Genomic DNA, 25,426 nt, shown 5'->3' on the forward strand with positions numbered 1-25,426 from the left:
TTCTAGTGTATTTAAAACAAGAACTACAGAAACCCCTTTTTAAAGGTCTTGAAACTTGAAATTTTTTCAAACTTATAGGGTTATAACTTTTGAATTTTGATACTTACGTAGTAAATAATTATGAGAAGCAAATACTCTACTTAAACCATTTAGGGTCATGGTTCAGTGTTTAACACATTGCTCATTTCAGACAGGGCCAAAGATTATGTGGGGTTTAAGGACAAATGAGTTACAGTTACCTAAAAACATAGCTGATTGTTTTAATTGTGCTGACAAAAAAACACCTCTCTGTGTCACCTCTCGGTGTCACCCCTCTTCATTCTCCCTGTGTGTGCACATTTTCTAAGCCAGTTTTCATTAATATCAGAATCATGTAGAATTCTTGTTGAAACAGATGGTTGAGACCCACACTTCATTTCTGACCCAGTGAAGCTTGGCGGTGGGCAATCTTAAGTTTGCATGGTACATGTTCCCCAATGATGGCAATAATGTAGTTTGATCACACTTCAAAAACTTCTGCTTCAAACACTCTTGAATTCTCAGAATAAAGATCAATACTTAGGAGGAGGAGGCAGGAAGATCAGTGAGTTCAAGGTCATCTGAGTTACAAAGTAGGAGCCCATCTCAAAGTGTTGAATTTTTTTTTTTTAGTACTAGCATTCACTAACAACTGCAATTATCATTAAAAAGCAAGTACTTTTACTGGGTGGTGGTAGTGTGCGCCTTTAATCCCAGAACTCGGGAGGTAGAGGCAGAGGCAGAGGATCTCTGTGAGTTTGAGGCCAGCCTGGTCTACAAGAGCTAGTTCCAGGACAGCTAGGGCTGTTATACAGAGAAACCCTGTCTCGAAAAACAAAACAAAACAGTAAGTACTTTCAAGAATCAATCACCAAGCAAAGTAAGTCACTGGCTTAGTAGTAAGTAAAATAAGGAATATTTCTGATTATTTGAAAGGATACATACACATACACACATGTATATATACATACTACCCATATATCACTACACATGCATAAAGAGACATATATGTGTCACACATATTATATATAGTATATACACACATATATATATCACTACACATGCATAAAGAGACATATATATGCATCTGTATGTGAATGTATATATATGTATGTATGTATATATATCCTTTATATCTTTTATTCACTCATCTGTGCTCTCTGCATGATACTGCCCATTCTGTATGATATTGCCCATTTGGTATATGCTCCTACCCCTTGTGTTTGCTCCTTTGCTGATAAACATACATACATATGTTTTCTACTCAGATCCTAACTTTGTCAATGTCAGGGTCCTTGTACTAGGTGTCTATGTACTCTTCATAACTAGAACAATATAGCTAATAGGTGATAAGTAAATGCTAAGGGTCCAAAAGTTTGTACATTTTTCTGAGCATGTGTCAACCCTTTCAAAAGTAATGAAAAATAATTTCCATTATGGGGAATTACCTGTCATTGGGACAGTGACTTGGTAATGTCCAGTCGTGGTGTGGATTGATGAGGAAACCCCAGGACAGGAAGACTGAACTTGGTGTCAAAGTACCAACCACAAGCTGGAGAGGTTTTCGAGAGCGAGATTTCCCTGTGGAGGCAGCACAAGGTTAATTCCAGACACTGTATCTTTTTTTTTTTAACTTATTTTTTTATTGATTTTTTTGGGGGGAATTTCACATCATGCACCCCAATCTCAGTCCCTCCATATCTGTTCCTCACCCCCATAGCATCCCCCAAAAAGAAAAATTAAAAATAAATACTAATTTAAAACAAAACACACAATCCAATTCACTCCTCCATCTTTCCTGCCCCCCCCCCCAACCTCTTCATTCACCTTGGTGTCCCTGGGAGCTATGGTGAGGACACAGTACCTTTTGATCACTGTTTGAGTAAAATGCATGCACAAAGAAGACTTGGTTGGATGATATTCCTTTCCTTTTTGGTTTAGCTTTTATCACGTCAAGATATTTTTGAGTCATTTCTGGACTTTATGAGAGTGTTTTTAAAAATAATATAATTTTTATCAATTCTTTGAGAAGTTCATGGCTTTTCATATAGTCTACAAACAGATTTTTGACCATGAGTTTAAACATGAATCAAAGGAAATGCTTCACTGTTCTTGGGTGTGTATGTTTATATATGCATATATGTGTGTGTATGTACATGTTTATATGTATATGCATATATATAAGCCATGTGCAATCGTATCTAGCTTTATTTTCCTGTGAGTCCATCATTATGGAGGTATTGGATTTCATACACACACTTACATCTCTGTGTATATACACATTCGGTTTGTTTCATTTCTTCCATGGATAAATAAAAAATGTGCCGTTTAGTCCAGTGGGTCTCAACCTGGTGGGTCGTGAGCCTTTTGGGGGTCACATGTCAGGTATCCTGCCTCTCAGATATTTGCATTACAAATCATAACAGTAGCAAAATTGCAGCTATAAAGTACCAAAAGAATAAGTTTCTGGTTGGGGTCATCACGTCATGTGGAACTATATTAAAGGATTGCAACATTAGCAAGGTTGAGAACTATTATTTTAGACTGAATTAATACCCTCCAAAAAGAATGGAACATTCTTATGGAAGTTTTAGGCCATATTTTTAAAATCTAATCTTAAAGTGTAACCCCCCTTGCTATAACACGATAATAAGCATATGCTTACAGTAAGCCCACAGATGGAAGGCTGCACACATGTTATCTAACACTGCAAGGTGGGGGTCACACAGGAAGTGCAGTTGTTCTGATAGGACTCACGTATGTGAGAAATACCACAGGTTATGCTGATGAATGAATACAGAGTCTTTTTAAACTCACGGGAGTGAGGGTGTGGGTATAGGCACTTCAATTTCAAAAATTATTTGAAACTATAGAAATGAGAAGTCAGAAGAAAAACACATAGGCATCCTCATGAATATTAACCTTCATCAGGCAATGAAAGGAGACAAAGACAGAGACCCACATGGGAGCACCGGATAGAAATCTCAAGGTCCAAATCAGGAGCAGAAGGAGACGGAGCACGAGCAAGGAACTCAGGACCGCGAGGGGTGCACCCACACACTGGGACAATTGCAATGTTCTATCGGGAACTCACCAAGGCCAGCTGGCCTACCTCTGAAAAAGCATAGGATAAATCCGGACTCGCTGAACATAGCGGACAATGAGGAATACTGAGAACTCAAGAACAATCGCAGTGGGTTTTTGATCCTACTGCACGTACTGGCTTTGGGGGAGCCTAGGCAGTTTGGATGCTCACCTTAGGAGACCTGGATAGAGGTGGGCGGTCCTTGGGCTTCCCACAGGTCAGGGAACCCTGATTGCTCTTTGAGCAGATGAGGGAGGGGGACTTGATCGGGGGAGGGGGAGGGAAATGGGAAGCGGTTGCGGGGAGGAGGCAGAAATCCTTAATAAATAAATAAATAAATAAACAAACAAATAAATAAATAAATAAATGAATGAATGAAATGAGAAGTCAGGAAAAGGAAGGAGTTTGAATACAGGTTCAATCAGGGAAATAAAATTCAGATTTGAAAAGTAAGTCTAGTAAAACTGCCCCGTCACCCTCTTTACCCCATGAAACTGGGCATATTGTGTTGATTGTAGGAAGAACTTCTATATTCTCAGTCTAATGGGCTTGGAACAACATGTCACAGTGCCTGGGACCTTTATTAAAGTGTATAGGACAGGATCCCATAAGCAAGCGCAATGGTGATTATTTGAATCAAACGCTCTTGAAAACTGCCATATCTGTTTCTTTACGTTCTGTCAATTATGACTCCAGGAAGAAAGCCTCTGGATCCAGAAAGCACACAATGTATGAAATAAAAACATCTAAATCTAATACAGTTGACTTATTTATGGGGTGCCGTAGCTTTCAAAATTTGCATACACTGTGTAATGTTCAAAGCAGAGTAAATCTGTATCCTTAAACAACTGTCATTTCCTTATGATGAAGTATCAACACCTTCAACTTTAAAAAAATAAACAGAAATTTTTATTACATATGGCTGTATGACTTGAATGAGTGTCCCCATGCCGAAAGCTTGGTTTTTATATCACGCTGCTCCTGGGAGTTACTACAAGAAGTAAGCCATATGGGACAGGGTTAGATCTTTGGGGTCTGCTCTAAAAGGACTGGAGAATCCTAGTCTCTTTCCTTTTTTTTCGTTTTTGTGTGTGTGTGTGTGTTTCATTCTGAACATAAGGTGAGCATTAATGCCCTAAAGAATGGGATCCAGTGATTATGGAATCAAACTTCTACACTTGATCTCAGCCAAAAGGCTGAGAAGTGATGGAATGAAACTTCTAAAACTAAGGTTATCTTGGGTATTTGACACAGTAACAGAATACTAGAAACCTAATTAGAGAATTTGACCTCTTAAGGATGTCTAAAGTCATTTATGGATATTATAACAGCTGATGGCTGAAAACACTCATGTGCTCTCCTCTATAAACTTGTCAGAGGCATCTGTCATCGTGCCTTGCAGATGGTGATTTGAGTTGTCTACAGTTGACCTCCAAGGAGAAGAGATGAGAATCTTGACTGAAGGCAGGGGGCACACACAGCTTAGAAACAAACGTTGAGGTGATTATATTATTCTTCTCTTTCTGAGTTGACTTGTCGTGAATGTAATGCAACAGCATATTTTATAGATAAACAATAAAGATAAGAAAAGTCTCAAGGGTGTCCAAAGTCACATAGAATGCCAGGTAAAAAACTCATATTTGGGATATTGGTTTCCTTGATTATTTTCTAATTTCCTTTATAATGAATCCTTGGCTCTGCTCACAATATTTGAAGACATAAAATGCAGTTTAGATAAGAAAAAAATGTATATTTCATTCCCCAAGGGATCCTAAACTTGCATGATCAAATGATTATGTCACTAACTTGGTGGTTTTAATATGAAAAAGATTAGCTAATTATAATCTACGTGGCAGATGCGAATGTAGAACAAATGGAAGTGATTCAGCAGTCACTGCTTCTCTCCCAGATGCAGAATACCAAAACAAAAATGACATCCACTGCCTGAGAGCAAAGGTGGACTGTCACATGCTGAACAGGGTGACACAGCTTCCTGAGCTAGGAATAAGGAAGTGAGAAATAATTTCCAGGACTAGTGTCAGAAAACTTGAAATGAAATGAAGGTAGAAGTTAATACTTAAGCTACAAGAGCCTCAGTGGTCTAATTTTCTTTATAATTTTTATTTATATGATCAGGGTTTCATGTGATTAGCCAAATAAAATCAGATTCTAAGATATGACAGTCACATTTGACATTGTTCAAAATTTTAAAACATTGTTTTGAGATAACTCAGTCTTCCCCTTTGCTTCAAGATTCTTGATCATTCAATGCAAGGTCCAAATCAGGAGCAGAAGGAGACGGAGCACGAGCAAGGAACTCAGGACCACGAGGGGTGCACCCACACACTGAGACAATGGGGATGTTCTATCGGGAACTCACCAAGGCCAGCTGGCCTAGGTCTGAAAAAGCATGGGATAAATCCGGACTAGCTGAACATAGCGGACAATGAGGAATACTACTTGTAAAAGAAATAACGGAAGTCAAAGAAAAGGAGAGAAGGGTGATGGAAACTGAATTACGGTGACCAGCCCTGTGTTGCTACACTGGGAACAAATTCAGAGTAGCCAAGGCCCCTATGCTCTGTGCAGAAGTGTCAAATGCTGTTCCTCCCACCTGATCCCTCCAGATAAGCAGAACAAACACAGAGATGCTTCTCTGCATAACAGTGAGGGTTACTCAAAAGGCAAAAGTGGTTAGGGAATGATTGAGTGGAGGAGAGTTCACACTAGAGAAAGAAAGCAAAGCGAAACTCTGTGGTCGATACTGTCCACAGGAAGAAAGAGGCTCTGTTGGAGGACAAAATGTTGTCCTAAAATTAGACATGGCAAGCTTTAATCTTTTGTCTTTAGTTTTATTCCTGTGCTGTGGTTAGATACCTGAGCAAGAGCAATTTAAAGGAGGAAGGGTTCATTTTGGCTCACAATTTAAGTGTAATTCATTCATAGCAGAGAAGACAAGACAGCAGGAGCTTGAACGAGCTGGTGGGGTACACCCCCAGCCAAGAAGCAGAGACCAAAGGATTCATGCACTCAGCTAGTCTCTTCCTTTTATGTGGTCCAGGACCGGAGCTCAGGGAATCATACTGCCCACTGTTAGGCAGTTCCATCTCAATCAACCTAATTGACATAACCCCTCACAGGCACACCCAGATACCAAATAATCACTAAAGGTGTGTCAGGATGTTTTCAAGGTGATTTCAGCTCCTGTCAAGTTGGTAACACTATTACAGTCATGTTGAAGTTTTACATATGTATTTTATCCATTTTCTGTCTCCAGCCTTCCTGGTCTGAGAGTAGCCCAGAAGGGAAATACACAGAGTAAATAAAACCAAAGCTCCGATCTCTACAGTATATACACAAACGAGATATCCTTTTCAAACAAATGGTTTCCTTAAGCTAAGGTTAGACATAAAGCTTTGCCTTTAAAATCTGAAAGGCCAATAGTGGGCAAGAGGCCACCCTTTATAGAATAGAACTAGACAAAATGACACTTACCCTTCACAATAACCAAGGTGAAGAGAGCGTGTTAATTGTCTAAACCCCAGAGTAGGCAGTGACAAGAAGCAGCAATGCCTATTTATGCTGAGAGTAGTGTCTAGGACCAGGCTATGCTGCTCGTCCCACAGGGTAAGTTGCAGGCTCTGGACTGATACCATCTATACCCACATTGCTAAGCCATTCCCAAAGCATTTCATCTCGAGCATGCAGCGGAAGGTGAAATTACATGGTGCATAGGTAAGTACAAGAAAATCTAGAGCAAGGACTGTACCTGAACATGACTTCTTCTGACTGGGAGGAGGAGCGGGTCGCACGACTATCAGATACTTTGGCTCTGCATCTGAAACAACAACATTATCTTTCAGCAAAACCCTTTCCTTCATAACCAGCACAGCAGTTAGCACACCCATGTCCTGAATGAACATTTGCTGGTGTTAAACTCTCTCTGACCCCAGTACCACTGAAAGAGAAGACCCAAGAACTGGAAAACTAATACTCTCTAAAAAGCCCATTAAGTCTTAGAAATGAAAATTAGATCCATATTTTCAAACCCAAATGGCCTTGGGTGGGGATGAGGTCTTTAAGAACATGCTACACAGACTTTTCTTTTTTAAGTAAAATCACCTTATTCTCATTAACTCACAAATGAAAACATCACACAGTTCATTTAAGGAAACCACTCAAAATTCCTGCCCAGTTCCAAACCCTATGCATCTCAATGAATGTCTCTGCCATCAGAACGTCCATTCTGATGCTATGCGGCTTTGCTTAAGGCTTTTCCTTTCACTGCCCAGAACATCCTTATGCATTTATCCAGCACTAAAGATGAAAAGAAAAACCCTGCAGGTTGAAACTAGAAAATAAAAAGCTTTTTGTCATCTTTCATGACTCATGTGTCCTTTTGCCTGCATCCCTTCTTTCCACACATCTACCGTTACCCACTTGAAAGCCTTTCTCAATTTTATATTATATCCACAAGCTCATTTACACACCCCCACACACACCTGCATGTATATTTGCACCACATGCTTTTCTAGGGCCCTTGGAGGCCAAAAGAAGGCATCAGATTTCCTGGAACTGTAGTTATAAATGGTTGTGAGGTGCCACATGGGTGCTAAGAACCAAATCCCAGTCCTCTGCAAGAGCAGCAAATGCTCTTAACCTCTGAGTCATCATTCCAGCCAGATACAGTATACTTATTAATTATTTGAAATTTTCAAACAGGCATACAATTTATTTTAATAATATTTAGTCCCTACTTCTTCCCCTAATACCTTCTAGATTCAGCCCATGCCCATCCCCAATCTCATGTCTTTTAAATTCCACTGAATCCTATTTTGCAACTCTAGATGGGTAAGAATGGGGTTATCCACCAGAGCTTATCATTGAAATATCAGAGACAATCCTTAAAAATATTTAGGCCTTAAATTGTGCATGTAAAATTATGTTAAACTCTATTAGATACTATACTTGCTCTTCGCTAAAAGGCTGAGAATGAACGTTAAAGCTAAGAGGTGTGAGATTACCCAATAAAGATTGAGATGTCAGGAGCCATGAAGGGTACAGCAGGTGACAACTCATGTTCAGATGTCAACCCACCAGAAGAGTGATTATCTGAATGTGACTCTCGTGGCCTTTTAAAAAACTACTGTATCCAAGATGACTGATAAAAAATATATAAATAAACAAACAGCACCTAGGATGTTGGGCCAAAATTATCTCAGGGCCTGTACCTTGAGGCCTGTAGGACAGAGAAAAGCCTGGCTTGAGTTTGAAGGATAGTCTCAAAGCTACCTAGTGAGGATGAGACAGTGACATCTAGGTAGACTCCCCTCTAGCCAGAAAGAGGACTTGGTTGTCTCTCATTGGCTGGAGGTACCCCTGCATCTCATGATGTCACTTAACCTTTATAAGCTGACACTCGCAGTAATTAACTGAGTTCCTGCTTTGAATTGACTCCCTATCGCATCTGATTATTTTGTGTCATGGGGCTGCAGAAGGGGCAGATAGCGCACTGACCTTTCCCTGGGGAATAAGGCTAAAGAAGCCTGGCACTAGAACCTGAAAAGCAGCGTTCTAACAGCAGTTTTACTAGGCTGACTGTTGATTAGTTATTACCACAGTATTGCTTCAGAAACATTAAGACCTGAGACTTTTTATTCATCAAATTTGACTTAGTTGCTGCAGTCAACCAGAATTCAGCACTACTTGCTCAGGTAGACCTGAGCTATGGAAGAAGCTGTAAGAGGCCTTCTTACCCAAGGTTTTAAGGAGCTAACCTCATTTACATGGCTAGCATCTCCCCATTTGTTATAATCTGCCATATGAGTTACTAAGGTAAGCAACCCCAGCAGTCCCCGGAACTCACCTCAGGGCTGTGTCTGCTACATAGCTGTTTCCTGACCTGATGAACACACAGCCATAAGACCTCATGATCACAGATAAGGTGTATTCAAGCCTTCCCAGAGCCCCATGGGCTTGAAAGTATATATTGCTTATTTGAAACTCCCTTACCAAGTGCTCAATCCAAATTCAATAACAAGACTACAATCACCATTGGGTGAGATTATTATTGTAGAATAATTTAGGTGTCAATAAACTACCATGTAAAAAAACTGTTTCTGTGTGAAAAAAACTGTTAATAAATTTATAAACTATTGACACGGTGATTCTGCACATCCTCTGCAATCACCTTGTGTAATAGTGAGATCACTGAGACACGGTCAGCTTCACAGGGGTGCAACATTTACAGTTGCACCCAGATGGTTTAGGCCCTACCACCATCCAGAAATTCTTTTTATTTTTTTTTAACTTCTTTTGTGTGTGTGTGTGTGTGTTTGGGTGGGTGCATACGCATGTCTGTGAAGTTCAAAGGACACCTCGTGGAAGGCATTTTCTCTCCACCATCTGGGTCCCAAGGATCCAACTCAGGTCATAGGGCTTAGGGAAAATCACATTAACCTTCTAAGTCATCGTGCCAAACTCCTAAAAATTTTAATACTTTGATCTTTGAACTGAACTTTGTAATACTATGTCTTGTGGGATGCTGGAGTATGCACGGGAGCAACGGAGCCAGAAATACTAACACTTGTCTATGGATTTTCACTTCCCTCTTCGCATAAAGCATCCCTAGTGCAGCAAACTCCAGGTTCCCTGAGACTCTGTCTCAGAGACTAAGGGGGTAAAGTAGTAGAAGATGCTGGTGGTAGAGTTCTGGCTTCCACAGGAACATGAGCAGGCCAGCATGTACCACACACATGCTAGATGAGGATAAGCAAATCTTGCCTCTGACTAAGAAAGAGGATATAAAGGGAGCTACTGGCAGCCCCAATGTGACACATTGTTCACTCAAGCCAGAGCTTGTTTCACTGGCAAATAAGGTGGTGTTTAATGAAACCCAAACCAGCAAAGAACCTCTTTATGCCCATTTTTGCTGTGTTAGCAAACATGGAAGAAAAGGGAAAGACTGGACAATTCCACTCCCCTTCAGTTCTCCCTCATTCATAAGTTAAAATGAACACCCATGGAATATGCAGGCCTGTATCGAAGGTGCATAAAAGTTGAGACATTTTGTGCAGCCTTCCCACAGTTCTGCTTAGAAAATCCCATGCATGCAGGAACTACAAAACACTGCGCACTCCCAGCCCTGCTGTTGAGACTCAAAGGTTCTCGAATTCACTTTGAAATGGGCCTTGTGCACTATCATGGTCAAAGCTCCATGCCATGTAATTTATAGTTTTTATTCTTAAAATTACATTATCAGCTGGGCGGTGGTGGCACACACCTTTAATCCCAGCACTCGGGAGGCAGAGGCAGGCGGATCTCTATGAGTTCGAGGCCAGACTGGTCTACAAGAGCTTGCTCCAGGACAGGCACTTGCAATAGGAAATCCTACAGCCAATAGTTACCCACCCACTGGGGCGTGGCCTCTTATACTATTTATGCCGATGTAGAGCATTGTCTCGTCTCTTTTCCAGCTGCAGGATTCGGTTTCTGATCTCCATTCCAGCAGAGAATTCTGATTTGTGAGTCTACCCTTAAATTTACAAATAACCGTTTATTTCTCAATTCTGAGCTAGTGTGGGATTTCTTTTAAGCATCTTTCTTCAGGCACTAAAGCTACACAGAGAAACCCTGTCTTGAAAACAAACAAACAAACAAAAAACACATGACAAAAGTCGAGATAGAGACTGTGGGTGGAGGAGGTTTACCTCTAATGATATAATCAATCTTGCTTTTTGAAACAAAGGCCCTCAATATTAGTTTTGTATGTGACCCTACAATTATATAAATATCTTAATTTAGTCTTCAAAATGTCTCTTTAATAAGTCTCAACAATGCCCTTCTAGAAAACAAAGATCAGGCATGAGCTTTACTCAATTTAGAACTAATGTTTAATTACTTCCTTAAGACAGGCATTTAATGGGCTAGTGGCTTTTTGACAAGGACTTGAAATATTAGAGCAATACAGATGCCAAAGACAATGCCCAAGATCTAACATGGTCATAGGAACCATTTAAAAATCAGTTTTGGTTATGTTCACAGTCATTTTGCATAAGCTGTGGCAGAACAGAAGAGGAGCACTGGGTGTGGATGTATTCGCACTAACTGCTCTGTAAATACTCCCACCTTGCAGTGTTTCAGCAGTGTCTATGCTCTGTTGGTGATACAGACATGGGAAGATGGAGCAACTAAAGTCAAGATTTTGATTCCATTCTGTATTGTAGATTTGTAGCAGACTACAAATTCATACATTGGAGTCTTAGCAGACATTCTACCAAAATTATTTCATTATTTAGGGAATATATGCAATTAAAATCTCCACGCAAGATAATTTATATAGGATGTAATCCCTTTAAATTTGTAATTCTGTTAGTTAATCCCCAGTTTAACTTAATTTGCTTAAGATTGCAAATGCCCTAGGATAATGGATAAGAGAACTTATTGTTTAATGAAATCTAACATTGAAGACATGTATCAACGTATATTGTATTTTTAGTGAAGGTTATAATCCTACCATAATTGCCCAATTTAAATTCTATCTTTCAAATCTTAGATCTAATAGAGGACTCCAGTCTCTCAAGGGGCACTGCTCAGCTTGTTGCCACAGTCGCATGGGTTTCTGTTATGCAAAGTCTCTACCATGCATATGTCTGCACAAACATTAGGCAAGCCAAGGTTACCTTAGAAAACACCATGTCAGGAGCTTAAACACATTCATTCATCTCCCATCTCTTCCTGCCCTTCTTCCTCCTTCTTCCTTTCCCTCTCTCCTCCCCTGTAGCATGAATTCTAACAGGTCTTAATAATAAAAGCCTGGAGTCAGATATGGGGGAAAATACTGAGACATCAGAGAGACCAAGGAGCAAAACCATAGCCACCTTACTTCTCAACTTCCCAACCAAAAAGAGAGCGAGTTCCTGTCTCTTTCAGCCTTATCACCCCCCCCCCTTTACCTGGCCATATCACTTCCTGACTATCAGTATAGACCTCCAGACTCTATGATTAGCTAGTGGCTAGCTTCGACCTCTGATCTCCAAAAAAGCTTTATTTGACAAACAAGCTATCATTACACTCTCAATTACTCTAAGAACTTGGTTTTATGTTGAACTGCATTTCCCTCTCTAGAGGCTGGGGTTCAATCCTGCCTGGCTGTCAGTGGGACAAGGCAGATGCTTCTCTGGGTACCTTTTATCTTTTCCATTAACTAAGTGGAGACAAACCACAGTGGCTGTTTCGCAGAGCCCTTCATTGTGGTTATTGTGGTTAAGTTCATTTGTAATTGTACAGAGTATATGTTAATTACTTATTTGTATGGTACTAATTATATGTTAGTGCTATTATCAATTTTCCTGAATAAAAAAGTGGCTGTGTTCTGTAGGACTGGAGGACAGACAGCAAGGTGGAAATAATAAAAATAAACAAAAGCAAGTATCACAGTTTCCGAAACAAAAACATTTCCCCCAAGAAAATTATATACCACCCTCATTCATAAATATCACTGTAAAAAGTCTTAAAGATATATTGTACAACAGAAGCTCATAATACATTCTAATTATAGTTTATTACAGCAAACAAGCGTAAGATGGGTTTGGAAGACTGTACCCACAGGTCCTGAGAGCACAATTGATAAGAGGCAAAACCAATTTTAAGAAAGAGTGGGGGTTCTCTTTGGGGAAAACACTAGTGGGACATTTTTTCTAGACATATGACGGCACTTGTGCTCACTAGGGCCAACGCTCAGTTATCCAGTGGCAAAGGACCACGGAAGTCAGGAGTCCATGGAAGATTGAGCAAAGGTGTTAGCACTGTGCTAACTTCACAATGGTAAATAAGTTAAGAACACAGCAATCTTTAAGTCACTTAGATTACTAGCTCTTTGATAGTTACACAGAAAAAGAATATCTATGGAGCTGTAATTATCAGGAACTAAGTGAGCCCACCTTTTAGAGTATTTCCACTTCTCTACAGAAAGACTTGGTGAACTGAGCTCAGACTAGACCAGGCTATACTTTGAGCTCAGGCTTTGCTCATTTATGCATCCTTAAGCCTGAAACACTGTGATTATCCCAGTAACATATTCAGAAAGAAGGGGTAAATGGAGTTTTGCATGAAGAGTGGAGAAAACTATTAGGGAATGGGAACCAGCAGAGCCCACAAACACAAACCACCTTTTCTTGCAAGCCTCATAATTCTTAAGCAGGGAATTAGTAAGTCTATTTACAGAACTGTTTCTTTTACTTATCAAAACTATTTATACCAGATATCTGTTTTAGTGTAGATCAATAAACCTTTTCCTATTATGCCTGAAAAATAATTGGAGACAATTTGACAAACCCTGGGCTGTTTGGTAACTATTTCCATCAAATATTACAAAATCTTTCAAATGATGAACCTGTGCCCAGTTTGACAGAACACACTGCTATGCCCCTCAGTTCAAAGAAAATTCTGGCTTCCTCAGCCTCCAGGACTGGAATAACACCAAAGTACAAAAGATCCACAGAAGTGTAGCCAGCCCCATCACGGAACCACCAGCAAATGCAGAAAGGACTTGGATGTCAGACAGAGAAGGGGGCCCAGACCTCATCTGTGGGAGCTTACAATTTAGGTCGTCACTTGTCGAAGGATAAGTCTGCAGGGTTGATAACTCCAGCGAGAAGCAGCCCCTGCTCTCCCTGCAGCGGAATGGGCGGGGTCTCGAAACACAGAAAGGGAGCTCAGCTCTGATGGATGAAGATGTAAGGAAAAAGGCTTTTTCTTTCCGAACTCAATGTCCCCAGAGCTCTGCTAGACTCATCCGCTCCTCACTAAAGTGTTTGGAAGAAAACACTTTAATGGTGTTTCCAAAACAGCGCTGCTGCAAAAAAAAACCACATCCCAGTGAAGGAGACATCGCTGGAGCGTTGCTCAGTGTTCTCCTTTCACTTGAGGAGATTTGGGGAGGCAACACTATCAAAGATGCATTTCACCCAGGACTAGCTGTGTTAATTGTGGGCCCAAGGAGAAAACAAATGGTCAATGAAACCTTCTTTTAAAGTATAGAAAATGAATTATTAAGGACCTTTAAAAAAACATGCCTTTTCCTTTCTTCCACTGTCTCCGCCTTCAGCCACTATGGTGTCTATGGTCACTATGGTGACCCTCTGGAGGTGGGCTCCAATCCTCCTCCTTACCTCTGACTCCCAGCAACTTTGAGCTGTGCTATGTTCCATTATGAAGTTCGGTTCCTCCATGGAATATGTTTGGAACCCTAGTGAGTTTTTATAAATCGATCCAGCACGGTCCCTTACTCTCTCACAAACACGCTCTATGCTCTGTCTTGCGTGGACCAACTTCCCATTCTCACATGTGGGCCAGCCACACGATCCCACTTGCCAGACTGGGGTGCAGCACGAGGACCTTTTCTAGATGCACCTGCCTAGCCCTGAACCTTAAAGCCTCCAGAATTGAGGCCCAGATATCTCTCTTGTTTAAATAAATATAAATTCAGTAGAAATTTAGTCCCAGGTATCCTATTATAGTGGCAGAAAATAGATGAAGACAAAATGTGTCCCGTTAGGGTTTACTCCATTATCAAAGTTGCTTCTCTGCCCGTTTGCACTCTCAGGACAGGAAATAAAACCTCTTTTCCCCACAACTGCAGTCCGCGCACTGGGACTTCGACACAACCGAGTAGGGGCAGAATGGTGCTTGCTTCATCCAAATACCCTAGGAATGTATAGTGATAGGTGGGTTTTTTCCTCTTTTTATTCTTGACTCTTTTGGGAACCCGCCACCCAGCTCCCCTCAAAAATACAGAGATCTATCACTACTATGAATGCCCGGCCTTACCTGGGCTTCTTTATAGCCAGCTTTTCTAACTTAAATTATCTCATTTCTCTTTAACTATGCTTTGCCCCTGGGCTTTTTATCTTTCTTTATTCTTACTCTGTGGCTGGCTGTGTATCTGGGGGACTGGCCTCCTGGCGTCCTCCTCTCCTCCTTTTCTTATCTTCACTCTTCTCATTTTTCTTTACTAGATTTCTCCTCCTATTTATTCTCTCTGCCTGGCAGTCCCACCTTTTCCTCTCTCCTGCCTAGCTATTGGTCGTTCAACTCTTTATTAGACTAATCAGGTATTTCAGACAGGCAACGTAACACAATTTTCCAGAGTTAAATAAATGCAATATAAAAGAATGCAACCTATCTTTGCAGCTTGAAACAAATATCCCGCAGCATAAATGAATGTTAACACATCTAAAGCTAATACTCCACAACAGTGATAGCTCCAGAGTATGCAAGCACAACTGCCACCACATGTGGCCATATGGCACCATAGTGTGTCTGTAGCTACCCTAACGCTCCCCTGAGTTCACACCTAAGGGTCTGCTGGAAATGGAAGCCAGCTGAAATTGGTAACTGGGAGTGAGCAGTAGATGGTCAGTCAGACTACATGTGTGGGAAATAGAGGGGGCTCTAAGTGAATGTACGGTGAGCAGATGACATCTTGTGTACATGTGTGTTATTAACATGACAGTGTCCATGTCAATGACTCCAGAGTCTCAGACCCCTGGAAACTGGCAGAGACTTCTCCAGGTCAGACTCAGGGAACTGAGGATGCCTTCCTCTGATTGGATGTGTTAATGTTGACAGTGTGTGAAACACAGCAACTGAAGCTTCCTTCTCCTGATGGCTGCATCCTGAGACTGTTCCTCTGCAGAGATGTTCTACCAAAACTAGCTAACCCCTCTTCCTGTGTGATACATAATAAATGTGCTGAGGCTCCTGGATGTGTGGGAGGTGCCTGTCCAGCCCACCTGACCCCAGTTTGTCTGTCTCTGCGTGTGTGTGTGTGTGTGTGTGTCTATAATCTCTTTATTTCCTTGTTGCCTCGGTCAGGTGTCCAGGACCAAGCCATGCTGGACACAGTGAGCAAGGACAAACAAGTCTTGGAGATGAGGCAGTTGAGAACTGAACTAAGAAGGTGAGAGGCATGGAAGGCCCAAGTACAAAATCTCAGGCTCCAACCCCACCTCCCTGATGCGTGGCCCACAGAACACCACTTACTAAAAGAAATGTAAAGAAAACTAGGAATTGAGAAGAGTGATAATAACCCATTTAACTCTGAACACAGAGTCCTCCAAGACCATCTGCCACCTGCTCATGAAGCCAGCACCGAGCTGACCCTCCTCTCCCTGTCCCTGCATGCTGAAGTACCTCTGCTGCTCCATCTTGTTTCCTATGGTCTGACACAGAGCCTGGTATATCTCATCCAGCCATGGTCCCAAACTAACCCTCCTTTGCTTTCTCTCTGTGGCAAATTCTCCCTGTGACATCTCAAACACTTAGTAACCTATTTCTCTGATACACTTGCCCTGATGGCCAGTACACATCCTTTCCCACTTACCAAACCTGTCAGATAAATTGCTGGCTTTCTCGCCTGTAGTTTTTTCTTATCTGTGCTTCTATGTGCACCTCACACTTAGCTTAGCATGGGGTTTGCTGTCCCTTAGCTGTTTTAGTGTTCAGTGGGAGCTAGATGTTTGAGATCGAGCCTGTTCTGGTGTACACACGCATTCACCAATGAACACTTCAATGTCTCACATTGTCTGTCTAAAAAGGCCTAGTGGATGACCGGAACTTCATTTGGACAGTTTTCTCCAAAGAACAGTGTCCAAAGTTGAAGACTTCAAACCATCAGGTTGTCGTTTCTCCCAGTCCTTTAAAAGTGACCATGACCAGGTAGAGGCGCAGTGCCAAGACCTGTTTTCTCAAAAGAGTTTCCCCGTACAGCTGAAAAGAACCACGGTACGTGTATACTGTGGGGCTGAATAGCAGTGTGCTGTGGTGGCTAATGGACAAGATGGATCTGGAGTCAGCCTGCTGCTGGTAGATTCCTAAACCTTTAGGGATCCCTGTCTTCCCTGGAATAAAGAAGATGCTGTTTACAGTATCTGTTCTACAAGGCAACTCCCAGGAACAACTGACCAATCCCTTGGCCCAGGACATTAAGGGAACTCAGCAATTATTTGGTTGATAAAAATCTCCATCCCAGCACATACTGATTAGTTACTGTGCACGACATTTTGTGAGCGGGCACAGAAGAGGACTCATAGCCAACGTCTTGCCTTGCCTTCCCTTCTCAAAGGGAAGAGTAAAGTTTGGGCTGTGACTTAATGACAAAACTATGAAAGATCTGAGGGTCATGCTGAGAACTTTGGGCTTTTGCTCACAAAGAGGTGAAGCAGGCACCTTTCCAATTACTGAGAAAATGGGACACATTTAATAATTACACCAGGCAATGGGTTTAAATTTTCACATGACAGACAAGCCAGCTATTTACCAATAGTAGAATCGCCCCCAAACTCAAAGAACTATTTCTCCCAGAGACTACCACTACAGGCCATGGGAGACGCTTTGTTCTGTTGACAATGAACCTTGACTGAAGAACTGAGAATAGCTCAAACTCATTGAGTCTGCTTATCAGACACATGGGGATGATGAGGCCCGACTCTGCCTCTGGGAGGCCTCATTAGGCTGGTGAAATAAGACCCCAGTGAATACATGCACAAAACCCCCTAACCTGACCACAACATAAAACATAAAGCCAAATGCAGCTTGGCACAGCCCAGTATGTGGTATGACTCACATAAGCCAAAGAACACTGAGTGAGATGGGCAAGTAACCCATTCCAAGAGGAATAACACAACAGACAATTACAAAAGCTGATAAGACATTGTCCTTGGTTTTGAGATATCCCTAAAAGCAAAGGAAATTCTAGCATCAAATTCTTTTCTTCTATTTCCACTCTCTGGATAACCCTCAGACCCTACAAGTTAATCCTTTATCATTAGCTAGCTTTCCGTTTAAAATGTCCTTTCTAATAGCCAGACTCTTACAATGATTCTGGAATAGTACACCCAGAGTTAATAACTTGATACTTGATATGCCAACAGCTTTAATCATCCTTCTTTGAAACTTAAATTCTGCTAAATTTTATGTCTTGGAAGAAAATTAAATGATTCTAGAATATCTAGCTTTTAATGAAAAAATTTGTATGTATTTTGAAGATTTAAAGCCAAATACTTATCACATAGTAAATGTATTTCCAGAAAAATAACTAACTCAGAAAGTGATTTTCAGATAAAAGAGGAAAATCTTCTATCTTCAGTGGCACTCACAGTTTTTTCAGACTGTGTGAGTCTCAAACTCAACTCTTTCCCATTGGTTAATTTATTATGTTTCACCTTTAATCCCAGCACTCAGGAGGCAGAGGCAAGAGAATCTCTGTGAGTTCAAGGCCAGCCTGGTCTACAAGAGCTAGGTCCAGGACAGGTTCAATAGCTACAGCGAAACACTGTCTTGAAAAAAATTATTAAGTTTTTAAGTTCAATACACATGAAAGGTAAAGGAAATACAAGGCTCCTAGGATCTCCAGCTCATAGGACTTTTTTATTTAGGTGGATTATGGGTGAAGACAGGTCACACACATGCTCGAAAACACACATATGCACATATGCACGCAGTACACACACACACACATGTGCACACACACACACAATTACTAATATTAACAGTAATGCTAAGAGCAGGTGTCAAGCTCTTGGTGTCTGTAGTCGACAGCACTAGCTACCCAGGAGGGTGAAGCAGAAGGAACCCTCGAGTGTGGATGTTCAAGACCAGGTGAACAGCACAGTAAAATTCTGCAATTACTTACAGCAGTTCATGCAGAGTGTGCTAAAAGTGAACAGTCTGTATTATCACACACACACACACACACACACACACACACAGGGCCATAAATGATGTCTGCCTTGGCCTCTTGTGGAGTAGATGAGGCATTGCATATCAAGTGGGCAACCACAACAAAGGCAGTGGTGGTGGTGGTGGCCAAGCACAAGTCTTGAGAGCACGGTTGTCACACATTTTCTCTCACTTAGATCATTATGAATTCGGGAGCAATGATGCTTGATCTGTATATTAAAAAGGATTTTTTTATAGGGCATTACAGGAGTAGACCACCAGGAGCTTCCTATTATAGATCAGAAGAGTCCCTTGATTGTAGACCAAGTAAGATTTCCTAAGTGTTGAGCAGCCTTAAAACACAGGGATTCAGTTCTCACCAGATTTCTGGGGTCACATTCTGAACCAGCCATTTGATAGGTACACATCCTTGGGACATTTATTTAACTTAGTTTCCTTGTGATGTCTGCCTTCAGTAGAATAAGTAACAACCTCCATTATTTTAAACTTTACCTCACTTCTGAACAAAATGATTAAAGAATGCACAAATTGAACTACCAGTCTCAATTTCAATGGTAGAAGAACATAATGCATTTTTTCTATATTATATTCTATATTATATTTTAGTTAAATATAAAAATTAATGAAAGAGTCAGCAAGAAGACTCAGTAAAGTACATGACACCGAGTGCAGTGTCCTGAGTTCAATGGGCAGAACCCACATTTTGGAAAGAAAGACACAGTTCTCAGACCTTGTGTGTGATGTGGGAGTGATTTCTTTCTAATCTGTTGCTTTCATTGGTTAACTAATAAAGAAACTGCCTAGGCCCATTTGATAGGCCAACCCTTAGGTGGGTGGAGTAAACAGAATGCTGGGAGAAAGAAGCCGAATCAGGCGGTCGCCATGATTCTCCCACTCCAGACGGACGCAGGTTAAGATCTTCTCTGGTAAACCACCTCTTAGGCTACACAGATGATTAGAAATGGGTTAGATCAATATATAAGAGCTAGCTAATAAGAGGCTGAAACTAATGGGCCAGGCAGTGATTAAAAGAATACAGTTTCCGTGTAATTATTTTGGATAAAGCTAGCCGTGCGGGCGGCCGGGCGCCAGGAACGTAGCCTGCCGCTCTTTATTACAACATTGTTTGTGATATCATGGTTCCAGCCCTTCACCCCACATATATGAAAATTAAAAGTAATAAACAGTTTTAATTAAGGGTCAAACTTTTAAGAGCCATTACTAGTGTATAATAATATAGGCTATATTAAATTTAAAACATCTAAATTATGTTTATTCACATCTCCATTTCTACAAGTGAATTATATTCAGAATGTTTTGAAACATGAGTTTCTTCTGTGAACTAACAGTAAAACATATCAAAATAAAAAGTTATTAAAACTTTGCCTATGTTACTCTCTCATTTTCATTTGTGTTTTGCAGAGTAAGGCAAAGTTCTTATATTCTTAAAATAACTAATATACTAGAGAGACTGGAAGATAATTGCTGTGGGACAATGATCTGTATCCTGTCAATTATATTTTAAATAAATGCTGATTGGCCAGTAGCCAGGCAGGAAGTATAGGTGGGACAACCAGACAGGAAGTAGAGCAGGTCAATGAGAACAAGATAGTTCAGGGAAGAAGGAAGTTTTTTCTGCATTCCTGACCCATCCACAGAGCAAGCAAGATGTGACTGCCTCGCCGAAAAAGGTACCGAGCCACGTGGCTAACATAGACAAGAATAATGGGCTAATATAAGTTATAAGAGTTAATAAGAAGCCTGAGCTAATGGGCCAATCAGTTTATGATTAATGTTGACCTCTGTGTGATTTCTTTGGGACTTAATGACTGTGGGAACCGGGCAGGACAGAAAATTCAGTCAACAAAAAATAAATCTAGAAAAGTGGGAATTGCATCTTCCTTTGGAACCCATGACTGTGGAATTTAAGCAGCAGCACCTTCTCTCCATCCACCAAGTGCAAGAGGCAGCATGGAGACAGGAATCACCACTGAATGATTAAATCACGATCATGAGAGCAAGGTGTGTGGTCCCCGTGGCTGCATCACACACAGCCTCAGAGTTTGCTTCGGATTTGTTTGTAAATCTTGATTTGAGAGCTGTCCCTGTCAAGAGAACATGCTCAGGACACAACAGTGAAATGAATATGACAGTTTGTTTTCAGTCACTAATACCTGTGCTAAACTGACATCTAGGCTTCAATTCTCAGTGACAAATACAAAACCAAACTGAATCACACCACTATCCTTTGACCAAGGGTTGGTTTTCACACTAGACACTATAATCTTGTGTAAACCAAAACTTTGGTGAAAATAACAGCCCAACCTTTGTTAACAACTGAGACAAAGGTCAGAAAGATGAAGTAAAGAAGACCCTTCTGCTTGATCTATCAGAGGCTGATGGAAACGTTTATAGACCATGCATACTCTGTGCTGGGATCTATGTAATCTATTGTGAACATTTGTTCAGCCTCCACAACACTTCTAGAAGGTCATTCTCTATTTTACACACAACAAAAATGAAACACACAGAAGTTAAATATCTTATTACAAACCACTCCACAGTAGGCAGAGGTCTCCAGTTTGAATCTAAGTCTATTTGGCTCTTCAGTACTTTCTCTCTACATTCTCTCAAGCAGAGGGTAAAGTTTTTTAGGATATGGAAGTCATCATTCCGGCCCAGGGCTCCTCCAGGACCCAGCATCAACTGGGACGGTAGCTTGTAGTTTCAGCACTGGCCCTGGAATCATTCGGAAAGATGGTGGTTGGGAGTGCCCTGAGAAGGCCACGGCTGTGTATAGAAATGTCCTCCTTAGAAAATGATCGCAGCTGGGAGAATGAACGCACTTGCTCCGTTAGACCCATGGATGCCTAACACCTGACTAGAGGACAAACTTTTCTGTCAGAATTTGCACTGGTTCTGACTATGTGAGACTCTTTTCCATTTGTTATTTGAGCAAGCAAAGTAAAGCTATTTGCCTTGTGCTACCCAACTGATGGATTGTAACTCCAGCTCCCCTTGGATATTTGCAAAATGACCAGCAGCTGAATATAAAACTGAGCAGCAAGAGCTACTTGGGGGAAGGTGAACTCTGTGACCAACCTGATCTGCAGAAAAAGCAAGAAGCAAATTCTTCAACTGGAAATCAGTAGTAAGAACATTTGGATTATGATTCAAAAAAATGAAGGAGTAGAAACCTAGAAGATCTATTCATTGAGGAGTGTGTGTTTTCACACCATTTCTGAACTCTTGTGAGCATTAGATAATTTCTTCTGCTTCAGTTAATCTACTAAAATTGTTTTTTTTTTTTTTGAGACTCAGTCTAACTATATAGATCAGGCTGTACTGAAACTTATGCCAATCCACCTGTCTTAGTTTCTTAACTTAATGGCTATAATAAATTGGGAAATGAATGGTAGTGAACTCCTCCAGTCCTCTGCAAGAGTAGCTAGTGTTCTTCACTGCTGAGTCATCTCTCCAGCTCTGTTTTGTCATATTTCTTTATACTAAGAAATCTGTGTGCTTTTGCTTTTATTACTTCAGAACAGACTCATGTTCTGGGTTAAATGTTCCTACCACATTTAAATATTCCACCAGACCAGCTTTGCTTATGCCAGGTTTTACCAAATTTTATCTGAATATGAATTTTAAAAAACAAGAAAGAATATTATTTTTTTTCCTGCAAGAGAAGTGACTTGAAAAATTCCAATACACACTTAATAAAAAAGATGTAAAAATAAATATAGCAAACCTTATGCAATTAGTAAAAATAAAAATCTATACATCACTAAATATCACTTTGAATATTTGTGAAAAACAGCTCTTCATGTCATAAGTGAGCTATGCTAGCAAGAACATCATATAAAATATGTCAGGCAATGTGGCATAACAGCCCTTGTTTTGAAAATAAAAATAATTTATTATGTTTGGCTAAAGTCCAGCACACTGGAAAAATAAATGTTGCTGTCCTATTAAAAAAGGGTGAGTAGGCCCTGTAAGAGATGCTTTCTTTCCATAGGGAAGACATTTTTCTTGCTCTTTTGCCCTCAGGAGATTTCAGCTCATCACTTTACAGTCATGAAATCATCACCTGCCCACAGCATATCTGTGAAAACCAGACTTTCTCCTAACAGACAAAACAGAGAATAGTTATAGCAGAAAGACAATGGAGACATGAATGCCAAATGCGAAGCTTGTGACAGATAAGATAATGGTCCCCAAAGATTGCCACCATAAACCCCAGAACCTGCAACCATGTGAGGTTACACGATAAAGAAAATCTACTTTACAGATGGAATTACAGTTGATAACCGACTGTCCTAAAATGAGGACAGCATCCTGAATCATCCAGCTAAGCTCAGAACAACCACAGATTTTCTAAAGTGCAGCCAGAATAGCTAAATGTGATGTGACAGCTTGGTCCACCATTGCAAATTTTAAGATAGAAGAGGAATGTAGACCATCTGGAAAAGGCAAGATACTGCACTCTCAACTCAGCCCCCCACCTCTGACAAGAATGTCGTCTGACTAACACCTTGACTTTAGCCCACCACAACCCATTTGGTCTTCTGACCTACAACGATAAGACATTAAATTTACATTTTAAACTTCCAAGTTTGTATTAATTTCTTAGAGCAACAGCCATCTAGCATATGGTGGCTAATAAATTATAAACAATTAATGCAAGGACAGTCGGGCAAAACTAAGGGATCAATCTGATGATCTGAAGAAAAGAACATTTAACCTAGAACATGAGTCTATTCTGAAGTAATAAAAGCAAAAGCGCACAGATTCCTTAGTATAAAGAAATATGACAAAACAGAGCTGGAGAGATGGCTCAGCAGTGAAGAACACTAGCTACTCTTGCAGAGGACTGGAGGAGTTCACTACCGTTCGTTTCCCAATAAGTTAGGTGGCCCATAACTGTCTGTAACTTCAGCTCCGGGAGATCTGAAACTTTCTCCTGGACTCTGCAGAAACCGCGTGTGCGTGCACACACACAGAGGCACATACACACGTGCATGTGTGCAATTCAAAATACAATAAGCCCTTAAAAAGAAACATGAAAGGGCCTGGGAAGAGTAAAAGCCACAGGTAGGGGAAGAGCACAGGACACATTGTCCTGGACGTGCCAGGGAAGCTGGCCCTGGGAACTCACAGCAGCTACAGCAGCATACTCAAAACCTGTGGAAGCTCAAGCCAAACCGAACCCCAGTGTGAATAAGAAGCTGGGCGCTCAACCTCACCCCCAGCTGTGGGATACTGGCAATTTTAGCTGCTGGGAGAGGGAGAAACAATGTTCTCCGAGAGTGGAGCCCTGGTAAATTGACTAGATTCCAGTGGAAGACCACAGAGCCAAGAATATTTGAACAGAAAGAATTAGCCTTGAAAGATTTTTAAAAATATAAGACATAAAGTTGGATAGATAGGGAAGAGAGTTATATTTGAAAATGGTTGAAGGAGGGGAGGATGAATATGATCAAAGCATATACAAATACCCAAAGGACTAAAAAAATAAAAAGATCCCCTTTTTGGTTGTCCAGCACAGAGTAGTCAGCATTGAAACCATATACACACAGACAATAAAAACAGACTTCACAGGTTCTATTTATATACATCTGCACACACACATATGAAACAAATACAATCAAGAAAAAAGGCTATTGACTCAGAATGGGAAGGGATGGAAAGGGTTCAAAGGAGAGGAACTGGGGAGGCTAGGGGGAGGGAAAGAGGGAGAAATGATATAATTCTATTAAATCGATTTTTAAATGAAAACTATAAAAAAATTGTCGAATTACTTTTATGCTTTTACTAGAATATTAAAAAAGAAAAAGGATAAATAAAAAAAGAACACATTGCTCTAAAGGACAAGTAAGCGCTTCAAGCATGTCACATGGAATAGCCTCCTAGGAGTTCCAGCATCTTTGTCCAAAGGTTCCCCAAGAAACAGTGATTTGTCTCTGATCTCTTGAATGAGAAGGTACTGACTTGCCTGATAACAAGGCCTAAACAATTTACATAGACTCTGGAAACCTGAATGTTCTCAGCAGCTTAGAGTCTATTATAGTCTATGCCATAGATATTTGGTGGTGTCCATTCAATGCTATTCATTCTCAGTTAACTGATTAGAGAGAAAATACAGAAACCAGAGGTAGAACTTTAACCAGGGAACATTCTTCAAAGAGAAAGTAATGGCATATAAAAATGACCTTAGTGTTTCCGACTGTTTGCAAGACCTTGGTGCAACCCAGGAGATGACATAACGAGAAAGGGAGCAGGTAGGGGGGAGGACACAAAAAAAAAAAAACTAAAAGAAGCAAGGATTATTTACTGGTCCCTAAAAATCACCTCTAATGGCCATCAATTGACCTTAATTCTTTTAAAGTGAATTTTTGGCTTTCTGTCTTGCAGAAGCATAGCCAAAGAATGAAACAATTAATAATAAAAACCAAACCAAACTAGGCTAGGTTTTAGAAGGAAACAATGATTCAGTTCTTTTCAGCCTTCCCAGGAAACCCAACGCAGGGACATTGGCATGCCAGACAGATCAAGCACAAGCACACACACACACACACACAC

General features: G+C 40.7%; 1 protein-coding gene across 1 annotated transcript in view; it reads right to left on the reverse strand.

Moving 5' to 3' along the window:
• LOC121461753 (ABI family member 3 binding protein) overlaps positions 1-25,426 on the reverse strand; it is a 213,048-nt gene that overhangs the window by 125,856 nt on the left and 61,766 nt on the right. Inside the window, exons 3-4 of the mRNA XM_041673008.1 lie at positions 6,873-6,941; positions 1,467-1,599 (exon numbers count right to left, since the gene is read on the reverse strand). Coding sequence (XP_041528942.1) covers positions 1,467-1,599; positions 6,873-6,941 — 202 coding nt within the window. The remainder of the gene's footprint in view (positions 1-1,466; positions 1,600-6,872; positions 6,942-25,426) is intronic.

Source organism: Microtus oregoni, unplaced genomic scaffold (genome assembly GCF_018167655.1).
Source record: "Microtus oregoni isolate MIOR12 unplaced genomic scaffold, Mior012 000023F_ref0000262, whole genome shotgun sequence".
Lineage (NCBI taxonomy): Eukaryota > Metazoa > Chordata > Mammalia > Rodentia > Cricetidae > Microtus > Microtus oregoni.